Source organism: Pituophis catenifer, unplaced genomic scaffold, assembly GCF_029215685.1.
Source record: "Pituophis catenifer annectens isolate HBS135680 unplaced genomic scaffold, rPitCat1.0.hap2 SCAF_4, whole genome shotgun sequence".
In the NCBI taxonomy this organism is placed as follows: domain Eukaryota; kingdom Metazoa; phylum Chordata; class Lepidosauria; order Squamata; family Colubridae; genus Pituophis; species Pituophis catenifer.
The window spans coordinates 99,136,452-99,157,980 of NW_027256884.1; the positions used below are offsets into that span (position 1 = coordinate 99,136,452).

Consider the following 21,529-nt stretch of genomic DNA (forward strand, 5'->3'; position numbering starts at 1 on the left):
TTCTTCTTCTTTTTATAAAAATAAGCCAACTCTGCTGCAGGTAATTCTCATATGCAAAGTAATATACACAGTAATTTTGGAAAATCACTTTTTGCTAAAACAAAATGTTTGGCTTTTTGTATTTTTTGATAATAAATAATTACAAAAATAAAAAACAAATAAAGTAATACATTTACAAATATAAATTTGAAATCTATCCTAGAAATTCTTTATGTTTATAAATAGTTTTAATGTATAATTGATCCGTTTTACTATTTTAATATATGTCCATTTTTCTGCTACATTACGATTGCATCTGGCTTTTGAAAAATATGTGAAATTTTCCCAGTTTACCCAAGAACAATGAAAGAGTGGATCCACCATTTGTTAATGGCCAGAACTGATTCTCATTTGACATGCTACTGCTATAATGCCATCTTTCTACTTCAATTGAGAAAAACAGTGCTGTAATGAAATTTTCATAAATTAAGGTCTAAATTTTGTAAGACTAAATAATGGGGGGGGGGGGATAGAATCACCAGGCACTAGAAATACTAAAATAGAAAGTGAACTATAAGAAAATGTTTCGGTAGAATTAAATTTCATCTTCTGACTCCTGTTCTCGCTCAGATGTTTTCAGTAATCCAATTTCCATGGATGGAACTTGCATTATTTTGGTACGAACCACCCTGGAGAAGAAAAATTACAAGAACAATTCATGCTAAATCATCACACATTCTAAGCTAATCAGTGAAGTAGAGGATAGTTATTTTTATATGAGATGGCACATTGAATGCAAAAACCAACTCTAATATTCCATCTATTTTTCCAATATTTACTTCTTTTTCCAAAGTTCCTCTTATTATATTACTGTGTGGCCAAGAAATTAATCAGTATACATATTTATATGGATGTATAAATTATAAAACAACAAAAATAATAGGCGTAATCAAAAGCTTTGCCTTCCTTAGTTTTATATAGTAAGTTCTTCTAAACCTGTGTGCTGTGCTGAAGGATTACATAGGATTACATCTCAAAATAAATAAGCTAACTAAAAGAATTTTAGGAAGAAATTAAAGAGTTGACATTCTTCCAGCACAAGTATGAACAGTTTTTATATTATGTATATAACTACATACACAATTTGTTTGCAATTTGTATGCAGGCATCAAGGAACAATTATATATTTCAAAAGTTATAGGCTGAATGCCATTTGATCCATAGATGACTATAATTTTTCAATCCTATCCCTTTGGAGGACCTATTTTTGAATGTGTGGAGATTTTGAATAAAATGAGAAATTCTTGACATTTTAGTGGAGCTCTTTAAAATACCAATAATATCTACTTACCAGCTGACTAGAGTATAATTGACTGCCATGATAAGAAGTGTAATTGCATAATGCCAGCAATAGCACATGGTCAGAAACATCATGTTATTGTGATCCATTTGATTCCATTCTGTATGTCCATTTGGAGGGTAAAGGACAAATCCAATCTGTGAAAAAAAAGGAAAAGGGCATTAGAAATACTGTTTTTTTATGGGATTACCTCTCTCCAATTATACCGTGTTTCCCCGAAAATAAGACCGTCTTATATTTTTTTGAACCCTGAAATTGGCGCTTGGCCTTATTGCCATGCGTTCAAAAGCCCGATTGGACTTATTATCAGGAGATATATTATTTTGGGGGAAACGGTATTTGCTTCTCAATATGATCTGGTAGGGTTCCATGCTTCAGGACCCATCTCTTAAACTAATGCTTCCCAAACCTTTTCTTTTGTTATCCAAATCTGTCTATCAGAAAGTCCTTATATACAGGTGAAACTCGAAAAATTAGAATATCATGCAAAAGTTCATTTATTTCAGTAATGCAACTTAAAAGGTGAAACTAATATATGAGATAGACTCATTACATGCAAAGCGAGATAGTTCAAGCCTTGATTTGTCATAATTTTGATGATTATGGCTTACAGCTCATGAAAATCCCAAATTCACAATCTCAGAAAATTAGAATATTACATGAAATCAATAAAACAAGGATTGTACATAGAACAATATCAGACCTCTGAAAAGTATAAGCATGCATATGTACTCAGTACTTGGTTTGGGCCCCTTTTGCATCAATTACTGCCTCAATGCGGCATGGCATGGATGCTATCAGCTTGTGGAACTGCTGAGGTGTTATGGAAGACCAGGATGCTTCAATAGCGGCCTTCAGCTCTTCTGCATTGTTCGGTCTCATGTCTCTCATCTTTCTCTTGGCAATGCCCCATAGATTCTCTATGGGGTTCAGGTCAGGTGAGTTTGCTGGCCAATCAAGCACAGTAATCCCATGGTCATTGAACCAGGTTTTAGTACTTTTGGCAGTGTGGGCAGGTGCCAAGTCCTGCTGGAAAATGAAGTCAGCATCCCCATAAAGCTCGTCTGTGGAAGGAAGCATGAAGTGCTCCAAAATCTCCTGGTAGACGGTTGCGTTGACCCTGGACTTAATGAAGCACAGTGGACCAACACCAGCAGATGACATGGCTCCCCAAATCAACACAGACTGTGGAAACTTCACACTGGACTTCAAGCAACTTGCAGTGTGTGCCTCTCCATTCTTCCTCCAGACTCTGGGTCCTTGGTTTCCAAATGAGATGCAAAAGTTGCTCTCATCAGAAAAGAGGACTTTGGACCACTGAGCAACAGACCAGTTCTTTTTGTCTTTAGCCCAGGTAAGACGCTTCTGACGTTGTTTGTTGTTCAGGAGCAGCTTGACGAAGAATACGACATTTGAGGCCCATGTCCAGGATCCGTCTGTGTGTGGTGGCTCTTGATGCACTGACTCCAGCCTCAGTCCACTCCTTGTGAAAGTCCCCAACACTTTTGAATGGCCTTTTCCTGACAATCCTCTCCAGGCTGCGGTCATCCCTCCTGCTTGTGAACCTTTTTCTTCCACACTTTTCCCTTCCACATAACTTTCTATTAATGTACTTTGATACAGCACTTTGGGAACATCCAACTTCTTTTGCAATTACCTTTTGAGGCTTTCCCTCCTTATGGAGGATGTCAATGATAGTTTTCTGCACAACTGTCAGGTCAGCATTCTTTCCCATGATTGTGATTCCTACTGAACCAGACTGAGAGACCATTTAAAGGCTCAGGAACCCTTTGCAGGTGTTATGGCTTAATTAGCTGACTAGAGTGGGACACTTTGAGCCTAGAATATTGAACCTTTTCACAATATTCTAATTTTCTGAGATTGTGAATTTGGGGTTTTCATGAGCTGTAAGCCATAATCATCAAAAGTATGACAAATCAAGGCTTGAACTATCTCGCTTTTCATGTAATGAGTCTATCTCATATATTAGTTTCACCTTTTAAGTTGCATTACTGAAATAAATGAACTTTTGCACGATATTCTAATTTTTCGAGTTTCACCTGTAAATGTTCCAGTTGTGATTGGGTAATGGGTTTGTGTGTCATTACCAAAAGAAAAACCACTTTTACCCAATTTTTGCGTAATATACACAGGTTTGGGAAGCTGTTGGAGAGCAACCATCTTAGTCAGGAAAGGTCAAACTGGGAATTAGTCTGGAGTCATTAAGTAAACACAAAAGGGCAAGGCCTGATTTCTTGAATGTTGTTGGAGTTTATCTAGTCTTTCCTGGGGGGAAGCTGCCAGCCTGGTAAGTTTCCTGTGAAATTAGCATAGAACAATAAAATAGCTAGTTTACACTCTACATATGTGGACTGGTCATTCATACCTAACATGCCTTTTCTCAAAACTGGTTTACCCTGTGTAATAGCATCCCCAGGCATTAGGTCAGGGGGATTAGTAGAGCTATCTGGGATGGCTGTTTCAAATTTTGAATTGCCTTTGGTGAAAACTGCTTTATGTCCTATTATTAGGTTTGTTCATTGTTTATTTTTTAGTATCATCCCGCATTGTTTTTGAAAGGGTGGCTATATAAATTGCCATAAATAAATGCAGTTATAAGATTTCCTTTCTGCCTTGTGTGTTCTTTATTATAGCTTAAGGCTGAGGTAGGCTACATTTATTTTGGTTGAGATCCATTTTTTCCCATATAATTAGTAGTGCTGAAGCATGTGATGAGTGGAGTAAAAAGCGAAGTTTATGCCTCTGCTTCTTTGAAAATGCCTATTCTCATTCTGATATCCACTTTTTTCTGTTCTCTCAGTTCCAATAGTTCTGATGAAAAATCAATCTCTTGCACAGTTCTTTAATTAGACTGAAGGCCACATAAACTGAAGTTGAGAGCTGCATATCCCCAAAAGATGGCAGATTATCTACCTCTATTATAAGAATGCCGAGTTAGAACTGTTTGACATCAGCCTTTCCTCCAAAGGTATTCTCTAGGTCCGTGATGGCAAACATATGGCATGCGTGCCGGAAGTGGCACACAGAGCCATCTCTCTGGGCATGCCAGTTGTCACCCGTTGCTCTTCCGGGTTCTGGCACACATATGTGTGCTGGCCACCTGGTTTTTGCGTGCACGGGAGCGCCAGAAACCGGAAAAGCAGTTCCCTGGTGCACATGCGAGCGCCGGGAAACTGAGCTTCAAGTTTCGACCAGGAAATTTTCAAAGACATACAGCACTGTTGGCAAACCTTTTTGGCCAGTGGTGGGTTTCTACCGGTTTGGGGGAACCGTTAGCTCTGACTATCAGCTGTGAGTGAACTGCTTCACTTCAGTTTTGAAGTGGGTCTGCCCGTCCCTGCATTATACTCACCTATATTTTTGTTTCCAAAGCCCAGCTGATCGGCGCGGCAGAGTGGATTGCTGCGCCTCAGCTGTTTTCCTTGCCGGCAGCAATGCAGAAGGTGAGTTTTCTCCAAACTGCGCGAAGTGTGTGCTTATCAAACTGGTTGTTAAACCGGTAAGATCCCACCCGTTTTCAGCACCGAATGCTGAAATGGGAGTACACGCAGGGGAGGGGGGAGTGCAGGAATCTGGAAGAGCAGCTCCCCAGCGCGCACACTGGGAGTGCCAAAAACTGGAAGAGCAGTTCCCCAGCATGCCAGTCAGCTGGTTTTCATGCACACATGCATGCCAGAAACCGGAAGACCAGGTGACTGGCGCACATGCATACGCCAGAAACTGGAAGCTTAGCTGCTCTTCCAGTTTGTGGCGCTACTAGGTGCACGCTGGGGAGCTGCTCTTCCAGTTTGTGGTGCTCCTCTGCGTGCACAGTGGGGAGCTGTTCTTCCAGTTTCCAGCGCTCCCCCACATGCATGCGCTCCCATTTCGGCACTTGGTGCTCAAAAGGTTCGCCAACACTACTCTAGGTCTTTGAAAATTCCCAGTAATTTCTCCATTATACTAGGATGATATAGGGAAGGCTGATTTAGATATTTACTTTATTTGATATTCACTATTTAGACTTGGCCAGGTCACAATCAAAACAAAAGAAAACAAGCAAAGTAAATGGAGAAACATTGCATGATTCACTTAATTGCAATAATTCACTTAACAACTGTGGCAACTACGGTATCTTCCTCAGCAACAGAAATTCTGATCCCACCTGTGGTGGTTTCATTTTTCATTTCATTTTCATTTTATTAAATTTGTATACTGCCCTACTCCCGAAGGACTCAGGGCGGTGAACAGGCACAAAATAAAACACATAAATAAAAAAGTTAAAACATGATTAAAACCCAATTAAATAATTTTTGCCCGAGACAATTTAAAACTCCCAATAATTTAAAACGAATTAAAATTTCAGTTTAAAAATTTAAAAGAAGGGGAGAAAATTAGGCCACACCGGCCTGCTGGAATAGGAGTGTCTTCAAAGCACGGTGGAAAGTGCGCAGATCCGGGATCCTCCTTATCTCTGGGGGGAGCTCGTTCCAGATAGTAGGTGCCCCCACAGAGAAGGCCCTCCCCCTAGGGGCCGCCAGTCGACATTGTTTGGCTGATGTCACCTGGAGGAGCCCCTCTCTATGAGAGCGTACCGGCCGGTGGAAGGTTGTTTGTGGTAGTAGGCGGTCCCGTAAGTAGCCAGGTCCTAAGCCATGGAGCGCTCTAAAGGTGGTAACCAAAACCTTGTAGCGCACCCGAAAGACCACCGGGAGCCAGTGCAGCTCGCGCAGGAGAGGTGTCACACGGGAGCGCCATGTTGCTCCCATAACCACCCGCGCGGCCGCACTCTGCACCAGTTGAAGCCTCCGGGTGCTCCTCAAGGGGAGCCCCATGTAGAGAGCGTTACAATAGTCCAGGCGGGAGGTAACGAGGGCATGAGTGACTGTGTGTAGGGAGTCCTGATCCAGAAAGGTACGCAACTGGCGAATCAGGCGAACCTGATGAAAGATCCTCCCGGTCACGGCCGTCAAGTGCTCTTCTAAAGACAGCCGTGAGTCCAGGAGGACGCCCAAGGTTAATTGAAGAATACCTATACTTTGCCACACAGCTCTGCTAACTAAAGATCTCATCTTCCTTCTCATTCATCTCATCCCCCAACTGTTACCCTCTCCAATCATTAACAAGTTTCTCATTCCTGCCTAATTTGTTATCTTGGTCTATCTCAGAGTTCCATGGAGCAGGACAGGGGAAAATACTGGCAGCTTAGAGCTTAGTCTCTTTTCCTCTGAAGAAACAAGCAGATGGAGATAAAATGACTGATGCAGGCGCTGATAGGAGAACAAAGAGTGGTCATCACTCTACTGTAACTGTTTACAATAATTCAGAGTAATCTCCAGTATCATTACATTGCAGTCACCTTAGCACAGGGGTCGGCAACCCGTGGCTCCGGAGACGCATGCGGCTCTTTGGGTCCTTTGCCGTGGCTCCCTGTCCCATCACTGGTTGACCCCGCCCCTTGCCCCTCGCCCCTCTTATTTCTTTTTTGGAGCCTGAAGCAGCAGGAAGCGAAGGCTGCCTTACATGCAAATGTAAGTGTAAGGCACGAAGGCAGGTACAGGGCAGCTTCGCTCCGGCACTCTCCTTCCCCCCTGTGCACATGCAGGGAGACCCTCTTCAAGCGAGCGCCAAAGTGCAGCAAAGGTGTGCATGGGGTGGGTGGCCGCTCGCTTAGGAGGGTGTTAACAGGATGCGGCTTTTCTCCTGCACTAATGCTCCAGCTATCGCCTTGCCATTTCATCCCCCACCCCTGGCAGCTCTTCGGCCAAGTGTGGAGGGTGTGAACTCCAGCTTGAAGCAGCAGGAAGTGAAGGCTGCCTTACATGCAAATGTGGCGCGAAGGCAGGTACAGGGCAGCTTTGCTCCTGCACTCTCCTCCTACTACTACTCTCGTGACGCCCTGGCCAGCTGTGGCTGAGCCTGGAGCATGCACACACATGGGGAGACCCTCTTAAGCGAGCCGCTGCCTGCCCTGCACACACCTTTCCTGAGCTTCGGCGCTCATTTGAGGAGGGTCTCCTTGCGCGTGCACACGCTCCTGCCTCAGCCACAGCCAGAGCGTCATGAGAGTGGGAGGAGGAGGAGAATGCAGGAGCGAAGTTGCCCTGTACCTGCCTTCATGCCACATTTGCATGTAAGGCAGCCTTCACTTCCTGCCGCTTTGGGCTGGAGTTCGCAGCCTCCGTACTCAGCCAAAGAACCTCCGGGGGTGGGGGATGAAATGGCAAGGCGATGGCTGGATTATTAGTGCAGGAGAGAAGCCACATCCTGTTAAGGCTCTCCTAAGCGAGTGGCCGCCCACCCCATGTGCACTTTTGCTGTGCTTTGGGGCTCGCTTGGGGAGGGTCTCCCCACACATGCGCACGCTCCCGGCTCAGCCACAGCCAGCCAGGGCATCACGAGCGGTGTGGGGAGGAGGAGGACGGTCACCGAAGGGAGGGGGGAGAGAGAGACACACACACACACACACATACAGAGGGGAGAAGAGAGAGAGAGAGATAGAGACACATACAGAGTGATACATAGGGTGAGAGAGGGGAGGAGAGAGAGAGAGAGAGATACAGAGGGAGAGAGACATGGGAGGGAGACGGGGAGAGAGACAGAATGGTTTTGTGGCTGGGTAGGCGTGGCTAGGGGGGGTCATGTGACTGGGTGGAAGTGAGTGACATTGAGTTGGCCATGCCCACCCAGGTTTTGTGGCTCTGGTGTGTTTTTTTCCTTTTGGAAAAGGGTCCAAGTAACTCTTTGAGTGTTTAAGGTTGCCGACCCCTGCATTAGCAGATAAAGAGAAGCAGAGAAGGTTTGAAGTAATGAATAAGCTGGTATCCAATAAATCTTCAGCAGCTGTCTGAGGATCTCATTTGCTGATCCTGGGTCTAATCTCAAAAGTTGTTTTTTAATGTTTCGGGACGGAAAAGAAAAATTATTCACTCACCTGCCAGAACCAACTTCCATGCAATATGCAAAGACTTGTTCTGAACATCTCAAGAACAATGCTGTTATGCAAAAAGACTTCCAAGAATATGCAGAGAGCACCTCCGAAGATAGTTATTAAAAGTAATTGATGAACATGAAAATCTAACATGGAACGCCCATGGATGTGATAATAAAATAGAAAACCTGGTGAAAGGGAATGAGAAGTCAACTACTTTTTATTCTGCAGGCTTCGTACATGATTGTTGCTAAAAAGCTTTGGGTTTTGTGTCATGCAAAGAATGTATTTAATACATATTTAATATAAAGTCTTAGCAGGTCATAGAAAATCCTTGGAAGCTGTTATTTCCACCATAAGAGGAGCTATAATGTACAAGTGCCATGCTCATGTTTTCTTATTTTGAATCTTTAAACATATATAGGATGTATGCATTCAAATTTGCAGAAAGATGGTATTTTTAACTTTGTGTACAATTAACTTTGTATAAAGTTAAATAAACAAACAAATAAATACAATCTATTTACTTGAGGCATATGCTTTAAGCAGATGCTAGATAAATGTAATTCGGGGCTGCTACTGCAGAAGATTTTCGGTTGTTTACATGTTTAATGTTGAAAAACATCCTTTGAGGTACCTACAATGATTTTTGCTTACTATCTTTAAATGTAATTTAAAGACAGTCATGCTTAATTATTTCAAACATAATTAATTCTTAATCTTCTTTAAATAAAACAGATCTTCCACTCTGCATGCATCACTAATAAAGAAACAGGCATATTAATTCATTAATTCATAATATTTAAACATCTATTCTTGTTCCCTATTTCTGTTACATCTCATATTGATTACATGACATAGTTACCATAACAGATAAACTTTGTCTATTCTTTTTCATCTGGATTCAGAAAACTATTCTATATAAACAATGCAGTGAAATACCATAAGCTCACCTTCCACAAAAACAGCAAGTGAGAGCATCATTCGGTCTAAGGCCTCTGGTAATACATTTGTGCTGTGAGTCACAATGTCCACTAGCCCTGAGATGCCATAGAAGAGGTACATGGTTGCATGCTGCCAATTCATTAAATAATTCCATTGCTTTTTTTCATTATTATATAGCTTCATATGAGGTCCATCAGGAACAAACTGCTCTGCCGCCATACCTGGGTGTAAAATAACAAAAAAAAAATGCTGGGAACCTTTTGCTTTGTTTTGGCCATAATGCAAAGAAAAAAAAAAAAATCAAATCATTACTTTACCTAATGGATATTAAGTTGTTTCCAGATAAGAGTGCTACTGTGCAATAGGCCTGCTTCACAAATAAAATTATAATGGCTCCATAAATTATGTATTTTATTTGTAAAACTTCCCACATTTTCCTACCATATCCTCCATACTTACCATGTATAAAATCCTATAGAGAAAAAAAAATGACACTGCAAAGCACACTTCTTTGGCTGAGGTCTGTGTGAAAACATTCATACACTATCTTGCACATTTCCTTTTCTTGAAACAAATGTAATATCATCTCGTGTTTTATGCAATATTGTATCTATAATGTGAGCAAATCACAGACCATAGCACCGAGTCTTTGAAATTCATGCATGCTTATATTTGTAAAGTGTATTTGATGTTTAAATTACATCCCTAGGGTTGACACGGGTCACCCAAGATATTTTACTATAGTATCCCTAAACTATTTGGATGGTCACCTGACTCTTATGTTAGCTGTAATGGTTCTATCTTCCAACAGACAGGAAAAGCTGGATAAGCCCAAGAGAAATGTCAAGGCTTGCCACTGGTTTCAACAAATATTGTATATCCTTGAATAATGATTAGTACGCTCCTTCTGTCTGGGATGGTCATCCCCTTCCACTGAACACGCAGCTTCAGGAGGGATGCACATGGAACGATGTGGGAGGAAGGGGATACCCACACCTAGCCAACCAGACCAGTCAACTCAACCATGGCAACCAATGGGATGACAGATGCCATATCCGGATCACCATCATATCTACATCAACGGTTGCTTTACCCTACATAATTGTAGGGCCCAAGATGAGATGAGATGAGATAGGAATGGAGCCACACTTTGTAACCAAGACAATCTCACAATTCATTTTATGTAATGATTTTTTAAATTTCTTGAATAAATCGCAATCTCTTCTGATAAGAACTTATTCTTATACGAATTCCTTGTAAGCAGAATAACACCAACACTGACATTCTCTAAATTCCACTGAAGATGTTATCTAGCCTGGTAATGGAACATTTAGAAACCAACTTTGATGACTTCAGCTCTCCAAATTCCTTGCTTTGTGGTTTATTAAATAAGTTAAATGTATAAATGTAGTCAATATAACCATAGAATGCTAATCCTGATAAGGACAAGTGAAAACACCGTGTCCTTTACTGAAGTTCTAGCAAGATATGGTTATTTTCTCCTTGGAAAGATCTAACTCTTACTTAGAGTTATACATTATGTATATTAGAATTTTTATTAATTTTAAAGATAAATATAAAATGTAAAATTACAAAAAAAAGGAAAAGCAAGAAGGAGGGACAATGAAAAAAGTTCAAAAGCAGCACATAAAAATGAACAAAAACAATATAAGGAAAACTGCTAACTTCTCTCTTCAATACAGATACAATTATATAATAAAATAATCTCTTGTTCCAGTTTGACAATAAAGCTAAAATATAAGAAATATATATCAAATAACAACACCAATGTATAAATGTATTCTACTCTAATGAAACATATAGCCCAAAATGCATCATAATAGCAATCCAAAAAATATGTATATTTTTTTTAAAGATTAAGGTATAAAATAAACAGGCTAGTTGTTCAGTTTTGTTACTGAATTTTATCTCCATGCAGGGAAACATTATTCAACACTAAATAGAATCCAGACTACAGTCTGGCATCAACTATAAATTGCTTTAACGTTAATATTTTTTTAAAATCAATTTTTTCTTTAAAGGTACTTTAAATCATAATCATACTTATTTAGAATTATATTTTTTTAAAAAAAATATAAACTTACCAATAAGAGCAAAGAAAACCTTGATTATGCCTTCAATAAATTCTAAGCGTTGAAATCCTGCCTTGGAACCAAGATAAATATTTTTCCTCCTTTGACAGAAGTACCTGAATGGGTATTTCACAGACCACCACAAGCCAAACAAAAGGAAAAAACTTCCAGGAAGAGCATGACCTTTAAAATTGGCCATCTTTTTCTACTGTGGAAAAAGCAGTTCAAAAAAATAAATTTCAGAAGAATCTCATATTTATAGACCAAATCTAAGATGTAGCTTATTATATTGAATCTAGTAATAAATTATATTTTGTTGCAGGAATAAAACACGATTCCTAATATTCTGAACTGCACTTGTATGGAAAAGCATCTGTGCCAGACTTCAAAACCTGCTTGTATAAGAGATATTTATCAGAAATTTATTTTATTCTTTTTGTCATAGATATTTCCCAAGGTTTTGATCTTCCTGATTGCCTTTACATTTATTTTCCCCACAATGCTCACTGCAGGTGTAGGGAACTGAGGCAGCAATGAGGGAACCACTGAAGTTCTTTTATGTTGACATATCAAAGTCCGAAGGCCTTGCAGTCAGAAATGGGTAAGGATTATAATTCTATTCATATGATTGCATAGTTAGAATTTGTACCATATATCCATCACTCCTCTTAGTAGTCAGTTTGCTTTGTTTCCCCGTAAGAGTTCAATCAAGATTCCAGGCTCAGGAATTTTTTAAAAATGTTACAATAAAATACTTAATTGTGTCTTGTTTTCTGACCATCCCAGAAAGTTTGGATTATTATTATTATTTTTTTATTGAAAAAGTTTTACAAATACATTTTCTCCCCAATTTCCCCCCCTAACCCTCCCTAACCCCCCCTAGCCCTCCCTAACCCCCCCTAACCCTCCCCTCCCCCCGGACTTCCACAGAATATAATCCAAATCAAAAACATATTTTATAAAACTTGAACCCCTCCACCCCCTATATATTTTTCACATTTTCACAATTCAATTAGTCTATCACTATATAATACCTTCAATTAAAAGCTATCTGATATTTCCTAGTTTGATATTTATTCTGCACATAATCTATCCACTTTTTCCACTCTCATACATAAGTCTCTTGTGTCCGATCTTTTAGATATGCTGAAATCTTCGTCATCTCTGCAAAACTAGCCATCTTCAAAGTCCATTCTTCAATAGTGGGCATAGCATCATTTTTCCAATATTGACCTATAAGTAGTCTTGCTGATGTAATCATATATAATATCAGCTTTACTTCACCCAATGTAAAACCCTTAACTATACCCAATAAAAACAATTGTGGAGAGAACTGAATTTTTTTCTTCAAAACATTTTGCATGACCCACCAAATTTTTATCCAAAAAGCCTTCACTTTCTTACAAGTCCACCACATATGATAATATGTAGCATCTAGGCAATCACATCTCCAGCATTATAACTTCTTAGGATCTAAATGCCACCTATAAAACATTTTATAAAAATTTTCCCTCAAATTCTGCGATTGTGTAAATTTAACATTCTGAACCCATATTTTTTCCCATGTTTCCAACATCACTGGTTCTGCAAAATTTTGTGCCCACTTTATCATACAATCTTTAACCAATTCAGTTTCTGAATCCCTTTCTAACAAAACATTATAAACCCTTTTAATATGCATTGGACCTTTCTCTTTTATATGTCTAATCAATTCTTCTTCATGCATCATTATACCAGTTTTTTGGTCCTCTTTTCATCTCAGTTGAAGTTGGTTATACTGTAACCAAGTTAAATTAATCCCTTCTTCCAACAGCGTTTCTAATGTCTTCAGTTGCCATCTGCCCGCATCTGTAAAAAGAACTTCTTTATATAACCACACCCCCCGAGTGACATTATATTTGTATTCCACAAGATATGACCAAGATCCAGCCATAGCGGTATTTTATAATCCCATTTGAATCGGTGCTTCCTCCAGACTCTCATCAAAGAATTTCTGAGTATGTGGCTTTTAAATACTTTATCCACTTTGTTCTCATAAAATAAGTATGCATGCCAACCAAATTCAAGATCATAACTTTCTATATTCAATATTCCAGTCTTTTTTCTTCCAAACCAATCACTTGCTTGCGTCAAAGCTGCTGCTTCATAGTATAATTGTAGGTTTGGAAGTTTAAGGCCTCCCCTTTCTGGAACAACTTGCATAATTTTCAGCTTAACTCTCGTTTTTTTCTCATTCCATACAAACTTATTCACTCCACTTTGCCATTCTCTTAGTTGTTTGTCACTTTTAAGCACCGGAATCATTTGAAACAAAAAAAAAAATCTTGGCAAAACGTTCATCTTAACTGCTGCTATTCTTCCAAGTAGAGACAGCTGCAGTTTTTTTCCAAATCTCCATATCTTTCTGTACCTCTTGCCACAACACCTCATAGTTATTTTGAAACAGTTTCATGTTTGATTCTGCAACCTGAACTCCTAGATATTTAACCTTTGATACTATCTCAAAACCTGCCTTACTTTCAAGTTCCTGTTTTCGATCTTGTGTCATATTTTTAACTATCATCTTAGTTTTTCTCTGATTCAATCTAAATCCTGATACCATACCATATTGTTCTATAATGTCTTTCATCTGGATTATTGATTCCATCGGCTGTGTTAGGGTAACAACCAGATCATCTGCAAATGCCCTTATTCTGTAATCCTCTTGCCTTATCACTATTCCCTTCAAGGTACTCGAGTCCCGTATTGTGTTCAACAAGACTTCTAATGTTAAAATAAATAGCAATGGGGATAGTGGACAATCTTGTCTTGTTCCTTTTTCAATACTAAAATTTGTTGTCAAACTTCCATTAATAATAATTTGTGCCATTTGTTCTTGATAAATTGCTGAAACCGCCTGTAGAAATTGATCCCCAAAATCCATCTTTCTTAAAGTCTTTCGTAGAAAGTTCCAATCCACTCTATCAAAGGCCTTCTCCGCATCCAGGAAAACCAGCACTGCAGGGATCTGTTTATTCTTCTCAAGATATTCCAATAAATCTATAATTTGCCTTACATTATCCTTCATGTATCTGCCTTCTATAAATCCCGCTTGATCACGATGAATCACCTCTTGAATAACTGGCATCAACCTGTTGGCTAATACTTTTGCAAAAATTTTATAATCATTGTTCAGAAGAGATATTGGTCTAAAGTTCTCAGGTTTTTTAGGACCTACTTGCTCTTTCGGTATCAGTGAAATATAAACTGTTTTCCATGAAGGGGGTATTTTACCCCCTTGTTGTATACTACAGAATAGATCTTTAAGATGTTCAATCATTTCTGCTTGTAAAGTTTTATAATACACCGCAGTTAAACTATCCGTCCCTGGTGCTTTAGCTATTTTCAATTGTTTAATTGCGGCACTAATCTCCTCAACTGTTATAGGATGGTCCATTCTCTCCTTTTGTTGACTAGAAATTTTTGTAACTCTTCTTTTTTCTAAATATTTCTCTATAAGTCCATTCTGTGTATGATCTTTGGCATATAATTTAGTATAATAATCTAAGAAAATTTCTTTAATTAATTTTTGTTGAGAAACTTCCTTCCCTCCGCTGTCAACACTATCGATGACCCGTGCACTCTGCTTCTTCCTTAGTGTATAAGCCAACCATCTGCCCGGTTTATTAGCGTTGCAAAATGTATTGTGTTTTGCAAATTGTAAATTTGTTGCTGTTTATTCCGCCATAAGCATTTGAAATTGGTCTTTCAAAAGACCAATATAGCTCCTCGTATTCTTTCATCTGTTGGATTTTTTATAAGTAACTGTTCTTTGTTCTTTATTTCTGCTTCCATTTCAGATCTTTTCTTTTGTCGGTTTATGTTTAGAGTTCATATGAATAAGTACCCCTCTCATATATGCCTTACTCGCATCCCACACAATTTCAATAGGGGTACCCTTATTCAAATTCATTTCAAAAAATTCTTTCATCTGCTTTTTAAGTTCTGTTATATTCTTTTCATATCTAAACAAATTTTCATTTACTCTCCATGATCTTCTCTCACTCTTTCCCATCTCAATTTCTATCCATACCGGGCTATGGTCAGTTAAAGTCCTTGGAAAAATCTTTGTTCTTTTCATTTTAACAAGTAGATCAGATGATAATAAAATAAAATCAATCCTAGAGAAGGATCTATGTCTGTCTGAAAAGAAGGTAAAGTCCAAATCTTTTGGGTTATGTATTCTCCAAATATCTTTTAATTCCAAATCTTCTTTCATATCAAAAAAAGTCTGTGGTAATCTAATCCTTGACTTTGCCAAGCTTTTTTTGTCTATTTTAGAATCAATTACTCCATTCCCATAATTAGAATAGATCTATAGTCCCATTGCAATATTTTAGAATGCAAAATTTTATAAAAATTTTCTTGTTGTTGATTAGGAGCATAAATTCCAATCACCAGAATTGGACCATTTGCTGTGTAGAGTTCAACTGCTATAAACCTACCACAGTCATCTGCTTCTATAATTTTAGCTGACAGTCTTTTATTTATATAAATCACTATGCCATTCTTTTTTTCCAGATTCTAAGTTATAAAATGTGTTCCTAATCTTGAGTTTATCCAGGGCCGGATTTAGATTGAAAGAGGCCCTAGGCTATTCCACTTATGAGGCCCTTTCACCAGTGGTGGGATTCAATTTTTTAACAACAGGTTCTGTGGGCGTGGCTTAGTTGGAGGTGTGGCTTGGCAATCATGTGACTGGGTGGGTATGGCTAGCTGGTCACGTGACTGTGTAGGCGTGGGTAGCTCGTCATGTGACCGGGTGGGCGTGGCTATGTGCATAGACTTTTTTCAGAGGGCTGAAAAAAGTCATTTCTGACTGGGCCTCGCACTTTTGACCAGTCCTCACACTTATGACCATCCTCACATTTATGCCCGTGCAGCTTTCTTAACAACCATGTCACTCATTTCACAACTGCTTTTCTTCACCATGGTGACAAGATAGGGCAAAAACGTAAAATGTGAGGACAGTCGTAAGTTCGAGGACTGGTCAAAAGTGCGAGGACCAGTCAAAAATAACTTTTTCAGCCCTCTGAGTAGTCCATATGCACAAAAGGACTACCCAGAGGGCTGAAAAAAGTCATTTCTGACTGGGCCTCGCACTTTTGACCGGTCCTCACACTTATGACCATCCTCACATTTATGCCCGTGCAGCTTTCTTAACAACCATGTCACTCATTTCACAATTGCTTCTCTTCACCATGGTGACAAGATAGGGCAAAAATGTAAAATGTGAGGACAGTCGTAAGTTCGAGGACTGATCAAAAGTGCGAGGACCAGTCAGAAATAACTTTTTCAGCCCTCTGAGTAGTCCATATGCATAAAAGGATACAGCAATAGAGAGGGATGAAGGAAGGGAAGGGAAATTAGAGTAGGAGAGAGAGGGAGGAAGAGAGGAGGAGAAGGAGAAAGGAAGAGGAAGCAGGGAGGAGAAGAAGAGGGGGAGGAAGAGAAAGTAAGAAGGAAAGAAAAGAGAGGTGGTAGGTTTGAGGAGAAAGATTGCTGTACAATAAAAAAGATGAAAGGGAAGAAAGCCAACCCCAAACAAATATAAAGATATTAAGATAAAGAATGAATTGTTAAACTTTAAAGAATAAAAGAGAACAAATATGAATAAATAACAATAATTAGAAACACACATACAAACATACAATGTATTTAATTTGAACAGAGTATTTGGCCGGTTCACAAATTTAAACAGTGTTTAGTCATTTCAATTAAATTTACAATTTCTATATTTCCTTTTTGCCATATTTATTCCTCATCTATTTTTGTAAAAAACCAATATTACCCTCATCCTCATCTCTAATCTTAATCAAATTCAATTTTTCCCTTCTATTCTATATTATACCCCTTCCCATTGTCATCTATTTTTATATCCATCCTCACATTGGTTAATTATGTAATATTACAGTTGTTTAATATGAATTCAACATTTTAATATAAATCAATTAGTTATATAACTACCTTTTTTGTATATTAATCAATATGAACATGAATATTCCAATTATTTCCATGCATTCCAATTTCTTACAAATCCATTAATTATATTTACCAATAATAATAAACCAAATAATTTCCCCCATATATTCCTCCAAACCACAACTTAACCATTTCTGCTTTCAACACAATATACAATTAATAGTATCTCAATTATTACAATTCCCTAGTTAAATAGAGCTTTTTTTCTTTTGTGTTTTAAAATCTCCTCTTTTTCCCTAAATTTCCTGTTGTTTGCACCTACCTTTTTTGGTGAGGAAAAAGAAATCTGCCTGCCTAATTTTCCAACGTGCAAAGCCAACAGCCTGCTTTACTTTCTCTTTCGTTTTTCAGTATAGTTAGAGGGGAAAAATCAGCACTCTTTGCAAGCAAGGAGCAGATCCGTGAGCAAATCAGCTGGGGGTCGGGAGCCGATCTAAGCAAGGGCTAATTAGCCTATGCTGAAGCTCCGGGGGCCAATCAAATTACAAAAAAAACACCGAACCCTTTGTTAAATTGCTGGCTCCCCCCCCCCTCGCCCACCACTATTTATTGGCAATAAATAGTGGTGCGGAGGGGCGGGGCAAGCCAGCAATTTAACAAAGGGTTCGGCTGCAGCACTGGCTCTAGGGCGGCCCTTTGAAGCCCCGAGGCAAGAATTTGAAGTTTTTTTTTCCTCCAGCCATCGGAGGCAGCAATAGATGGGGAGTGAGCGGGGTAAACGAACGGCAGAGAGTGAGGGTGAGTGAAGGCATGGAAGCTGCTTTCTCCATCCTGCTCTCTTGCGTCCGGAGTCCACGTGGATCCCAGGCAGCGGAACTCAGGCTAGGGAAGGGGTGGGCAATTGTGGCTCTTTTACAACCTGTGGCCTTCAACTCCCAGAATTCCTCAGACAGCCAAGCTGTCTCAGGAATTCTGGAAGTTGAAGTCCACAGGTTGTAAAAGAGCCACAATTGCCCACCCCTGGCTACGGTAGGCTGGTGCCACGCGGGTGGGAGGCGAGGGGCGGGCGAGCAATTTAACAAAGGGCTCGGCCGACCCCCCTAGAACACCCAGAATCCCACCACTGTGTAGGCCCCTCTTGATCTTGAGGCCCTAGGCTGAAGCCTAGTTAGCCTATAGGAAAATCCGGCCCTGAGTTTATCAAGTATTTTTGATCTTGTATTCTAATATGAGTTTCTTGTAAACAAATTATATCATTATTAAATTGTCTCAGGTAATTAACTATTTTCTTCCTTTTCTGTAGTGAGTTTAATCCATTCACATTCCAAGATAAAAATTTAATCGTCATGTACACTTTCTTGAAGCAACAAGAGCTCATGCTGAAGATTTTCCGAGTCGGTGGTCTTCGGCTTGGCTCCTCCCATGGCTCCAGATTCTTGTATATTGCCCTTAACTCCTTTCTTATATTGCTGTGGTTTGGGCCTTTCCTGTTGTTGTTTTTCTTTGATTTGCTTAGAAACTGCTCGAGTTATGCGCTGATCTTTAGCTTTACACATCCGAGCTAGATCCAAAGCCACTTCTCTTGTAGTCTTGGGTGGTACATTTACAATTTCCGAAGGAAAGTCTAGCAGGGGCGCATCCAGAAATCCTCCTGTAGCTCCCTGCATTTCCATTGCCTCCAGTTCCAGCTGCTTAGATTGCTCTTCCATCTCTTGCTGAGATTGCTTCTCCTTATCACACTCCTTTGTCTCCAACACAGAAGATGTACGTGAAGATGGTGAACTTGCTTTAAAAAAATTTAAATAGAATTCTTCCGCCTTCTCAACAGTATTTAATCGGTATCTTCTCCTTTATATCTCAAAATTATTTTCTTGTACATAGTGGTATTCTTTCAACTTCTAATTTGTACCTCTATTATCTAACTATTGGTAAAACAAATTCCAGGTTAAAAAATATTCTGTATCTTCTTTATCTTATATCTTTAATGTTAACCTATCCATTTCCTCACAATCTAATATTTTTTTACATTATTTTTCATCTGTAGGAGTTTCCTCACTTTTTTTATTTTTCTTCTAGCCCATATTAAAAAAAACCTCTCATACTAAAAAACAAAACCCATGATAACATTACAAAGGGGAGTCCTATATCTCCAGTCTTGCATCGTCCTTCTTCTCATCTCTTCCCACTTTTCCCATTTCTCATTTATTAAGGGGCAGATATTTCTGCATTACCAAGCAGCCTCCATTCCCCCCAACATCTCTTCTTCTTTACTCTCTGCTGAAATTACTTAGCAGTTGAACTGCCTAAGGAGTCTATGTATTTCAAAACAACTAGCTCAAGAATAATTTCCAATGATAAAAAGTTTTAACCTCATGGGTCCAAGCTTAGTACTATTGACAAATTACCACTCTTAACGGATAGAATGAGGACTCAGATTGTTGGGGACAACATGCTGGCTCTGTAAACGTCTTAGAGAGGGCTGTAATACACTGTGAAAAGGTATATAAGTCTAAGTGCTATTGCTATATTTCTCCGTTATGTTGTAATTAAGTAATTAACGTTAAGGTTAATTACTTAATCTAATCAGAACTCCGCTTGCAACTCCCCTTTCGTGCAGAAGCCAGGGAAACAGAGAGAGGAACATTTCATAAAGACTTACCGAACTTGCGCTGCTTCTCTGCAACTTAAAGCACCCTCCGGAGTGGAATTTTACGTGGAATTTGACGAGCGGGATCCTGGATTGTCCATAGTCAAATGTGCGGACGTGCCGGAGCGCACCTCTTTTCTCCGTGACGAGGAAGAATTCGGCTGCTCCTCGCCACGGATGCCCTGCCTTCTCCATCCCGCCTTCTTCGACAACCACCCAGAGGCGCCACCGCTGGGGCACTCACGCCCTCCTCCCGTCCCGCTTTCATCTTTTCTCGCCTCCGGTTGGACTTTGGCAAAAATCCCTCCTCTCGACCTCCCCCCCCCCAAACAGCTGCCTTCTGTCGGAGGCGAGACACGCTATCAAGAGGGCTGTAGTGATGTGGCAGTAAACAGGAGGCGGAGTGTTAGGATGTGGAAGGTCCTCCAGGGACATAAAAGCGCCTACAGATCTGCTTGAAAGCCTCGGATTTCAGCTGCCTCTCCCGTCGCAGATTCCGAAAAAGCACAAACGAAGGATCCCAATGCTGCTCAGAAACTCAGAGAACATCTGTGAGAGTTTCCAACCAGTTGTTTCAGAGCTTACACACACACCCCTCCCACTTAGGACTGTTTTTAGTTCTTCCCTTAGAAACCACACAATCCAGATAATTAGAAGAAGTGTGGAAGTTAAATTATATAATGAATGGCTGAAGGAACTAGGTATGTTTAGCCTAGGTACTCTTAGGTACTCTTATCACTGGAGATTTTCAAGGAAAGATTGGACAACCATTTGTCTGGGGTAGTATAAGAACTTTTGCCTTGGGCAGGGGGTTGGACTAGAAGAGTTTCTGTTCCAGCCCTATGTGATTCTAAGGTTCATTCTGCCCTTTTAATATTTATATATTCCTCAATCATTTTTCAATCACTCCTTGATCATTCTATTTTCATTCCTCATCTCTATCCTGGACCATACACAAACACCACACACACACACAATCTCATTAGTTTTCAAGATTATTGATAAACTCAGTTGCTTGTATTATCTTTTTGAGTATATAAATATGAGTAATCAAATAGAACTAAAGTGATGATGATAATATTTTCAACTCAGGATGCTTTCTTTTAAAATATATACAAGAACATTGCATGCATTGATCTATTTTTGCAGAATTAGAAAAAAGTAGTCCCATTTATTTAAAATTATTTGGGTAGCAAGAAAAATTAATGCCACTCTGCAATGAAGTCATGTTCTGCTGGCTATTGTATCTACTGCAGAGAGTTATGCTTGGCAGAGGAAAAAATACTTATCTAGGATTATGCAAAAATTGTCTCCAAAGTGTTACAAAGCTCTAAAAGTGTTTGTGAACCTTAAGAGCAATGGAATTGATGTACAAATGAAAAGACACATTCTGGCAAAATTAATGTCTGGCATTAGCCAATATTTTTCAAACAGCTATAGAAATAAATCCCATTTTACCACTTTACATGATTGCCCTAAAATATATGTTTATTAATCAAATTTCTATAGCTGTCCATTTCCATACAAGACACTGGCTGGTTCATAAACAATTAAAAAGTGGTATAAAAACTGCAGACCAATATTAGTAAAAACAATAAAAACAATGTCAAACC

General features: G+C 39.3%; 1 protein-coding gene across 1 annotated transcript; it reads right to left on the reverse strand.

Annotated features, from left to right (window-relative positions):
• Positions 1-229: 229 nt before the first annotated feature.
• On the reverse strand, positions 230-20,058 carry TMEM45A (transmembrane protein 45A). Its single transcript, XM_070943787.1, has 6 exons — positions 19,929-20,058; positions 11,321-11,516; positions 9,224-9,436; positions 8,274-8,458; positions 1,331-1,476; positions 230-668 (listed from the first exon to the last, which is right to left on the reverse strand). The coding sequence occupies exons 2-6, from the start codon at positions 11,505-11,507 to the stop codon at positions 575-577; spliced, it is 825 nt and encodes a 274-aa protein (XP_070799888.1). The 5' UTR covers positions 11,508-11,516; positions 19,929-20,058; the 3' UTR covers positions 230-574.
• Positions 20,059-21,529: the final 1,471 nt, after the last annotated feature.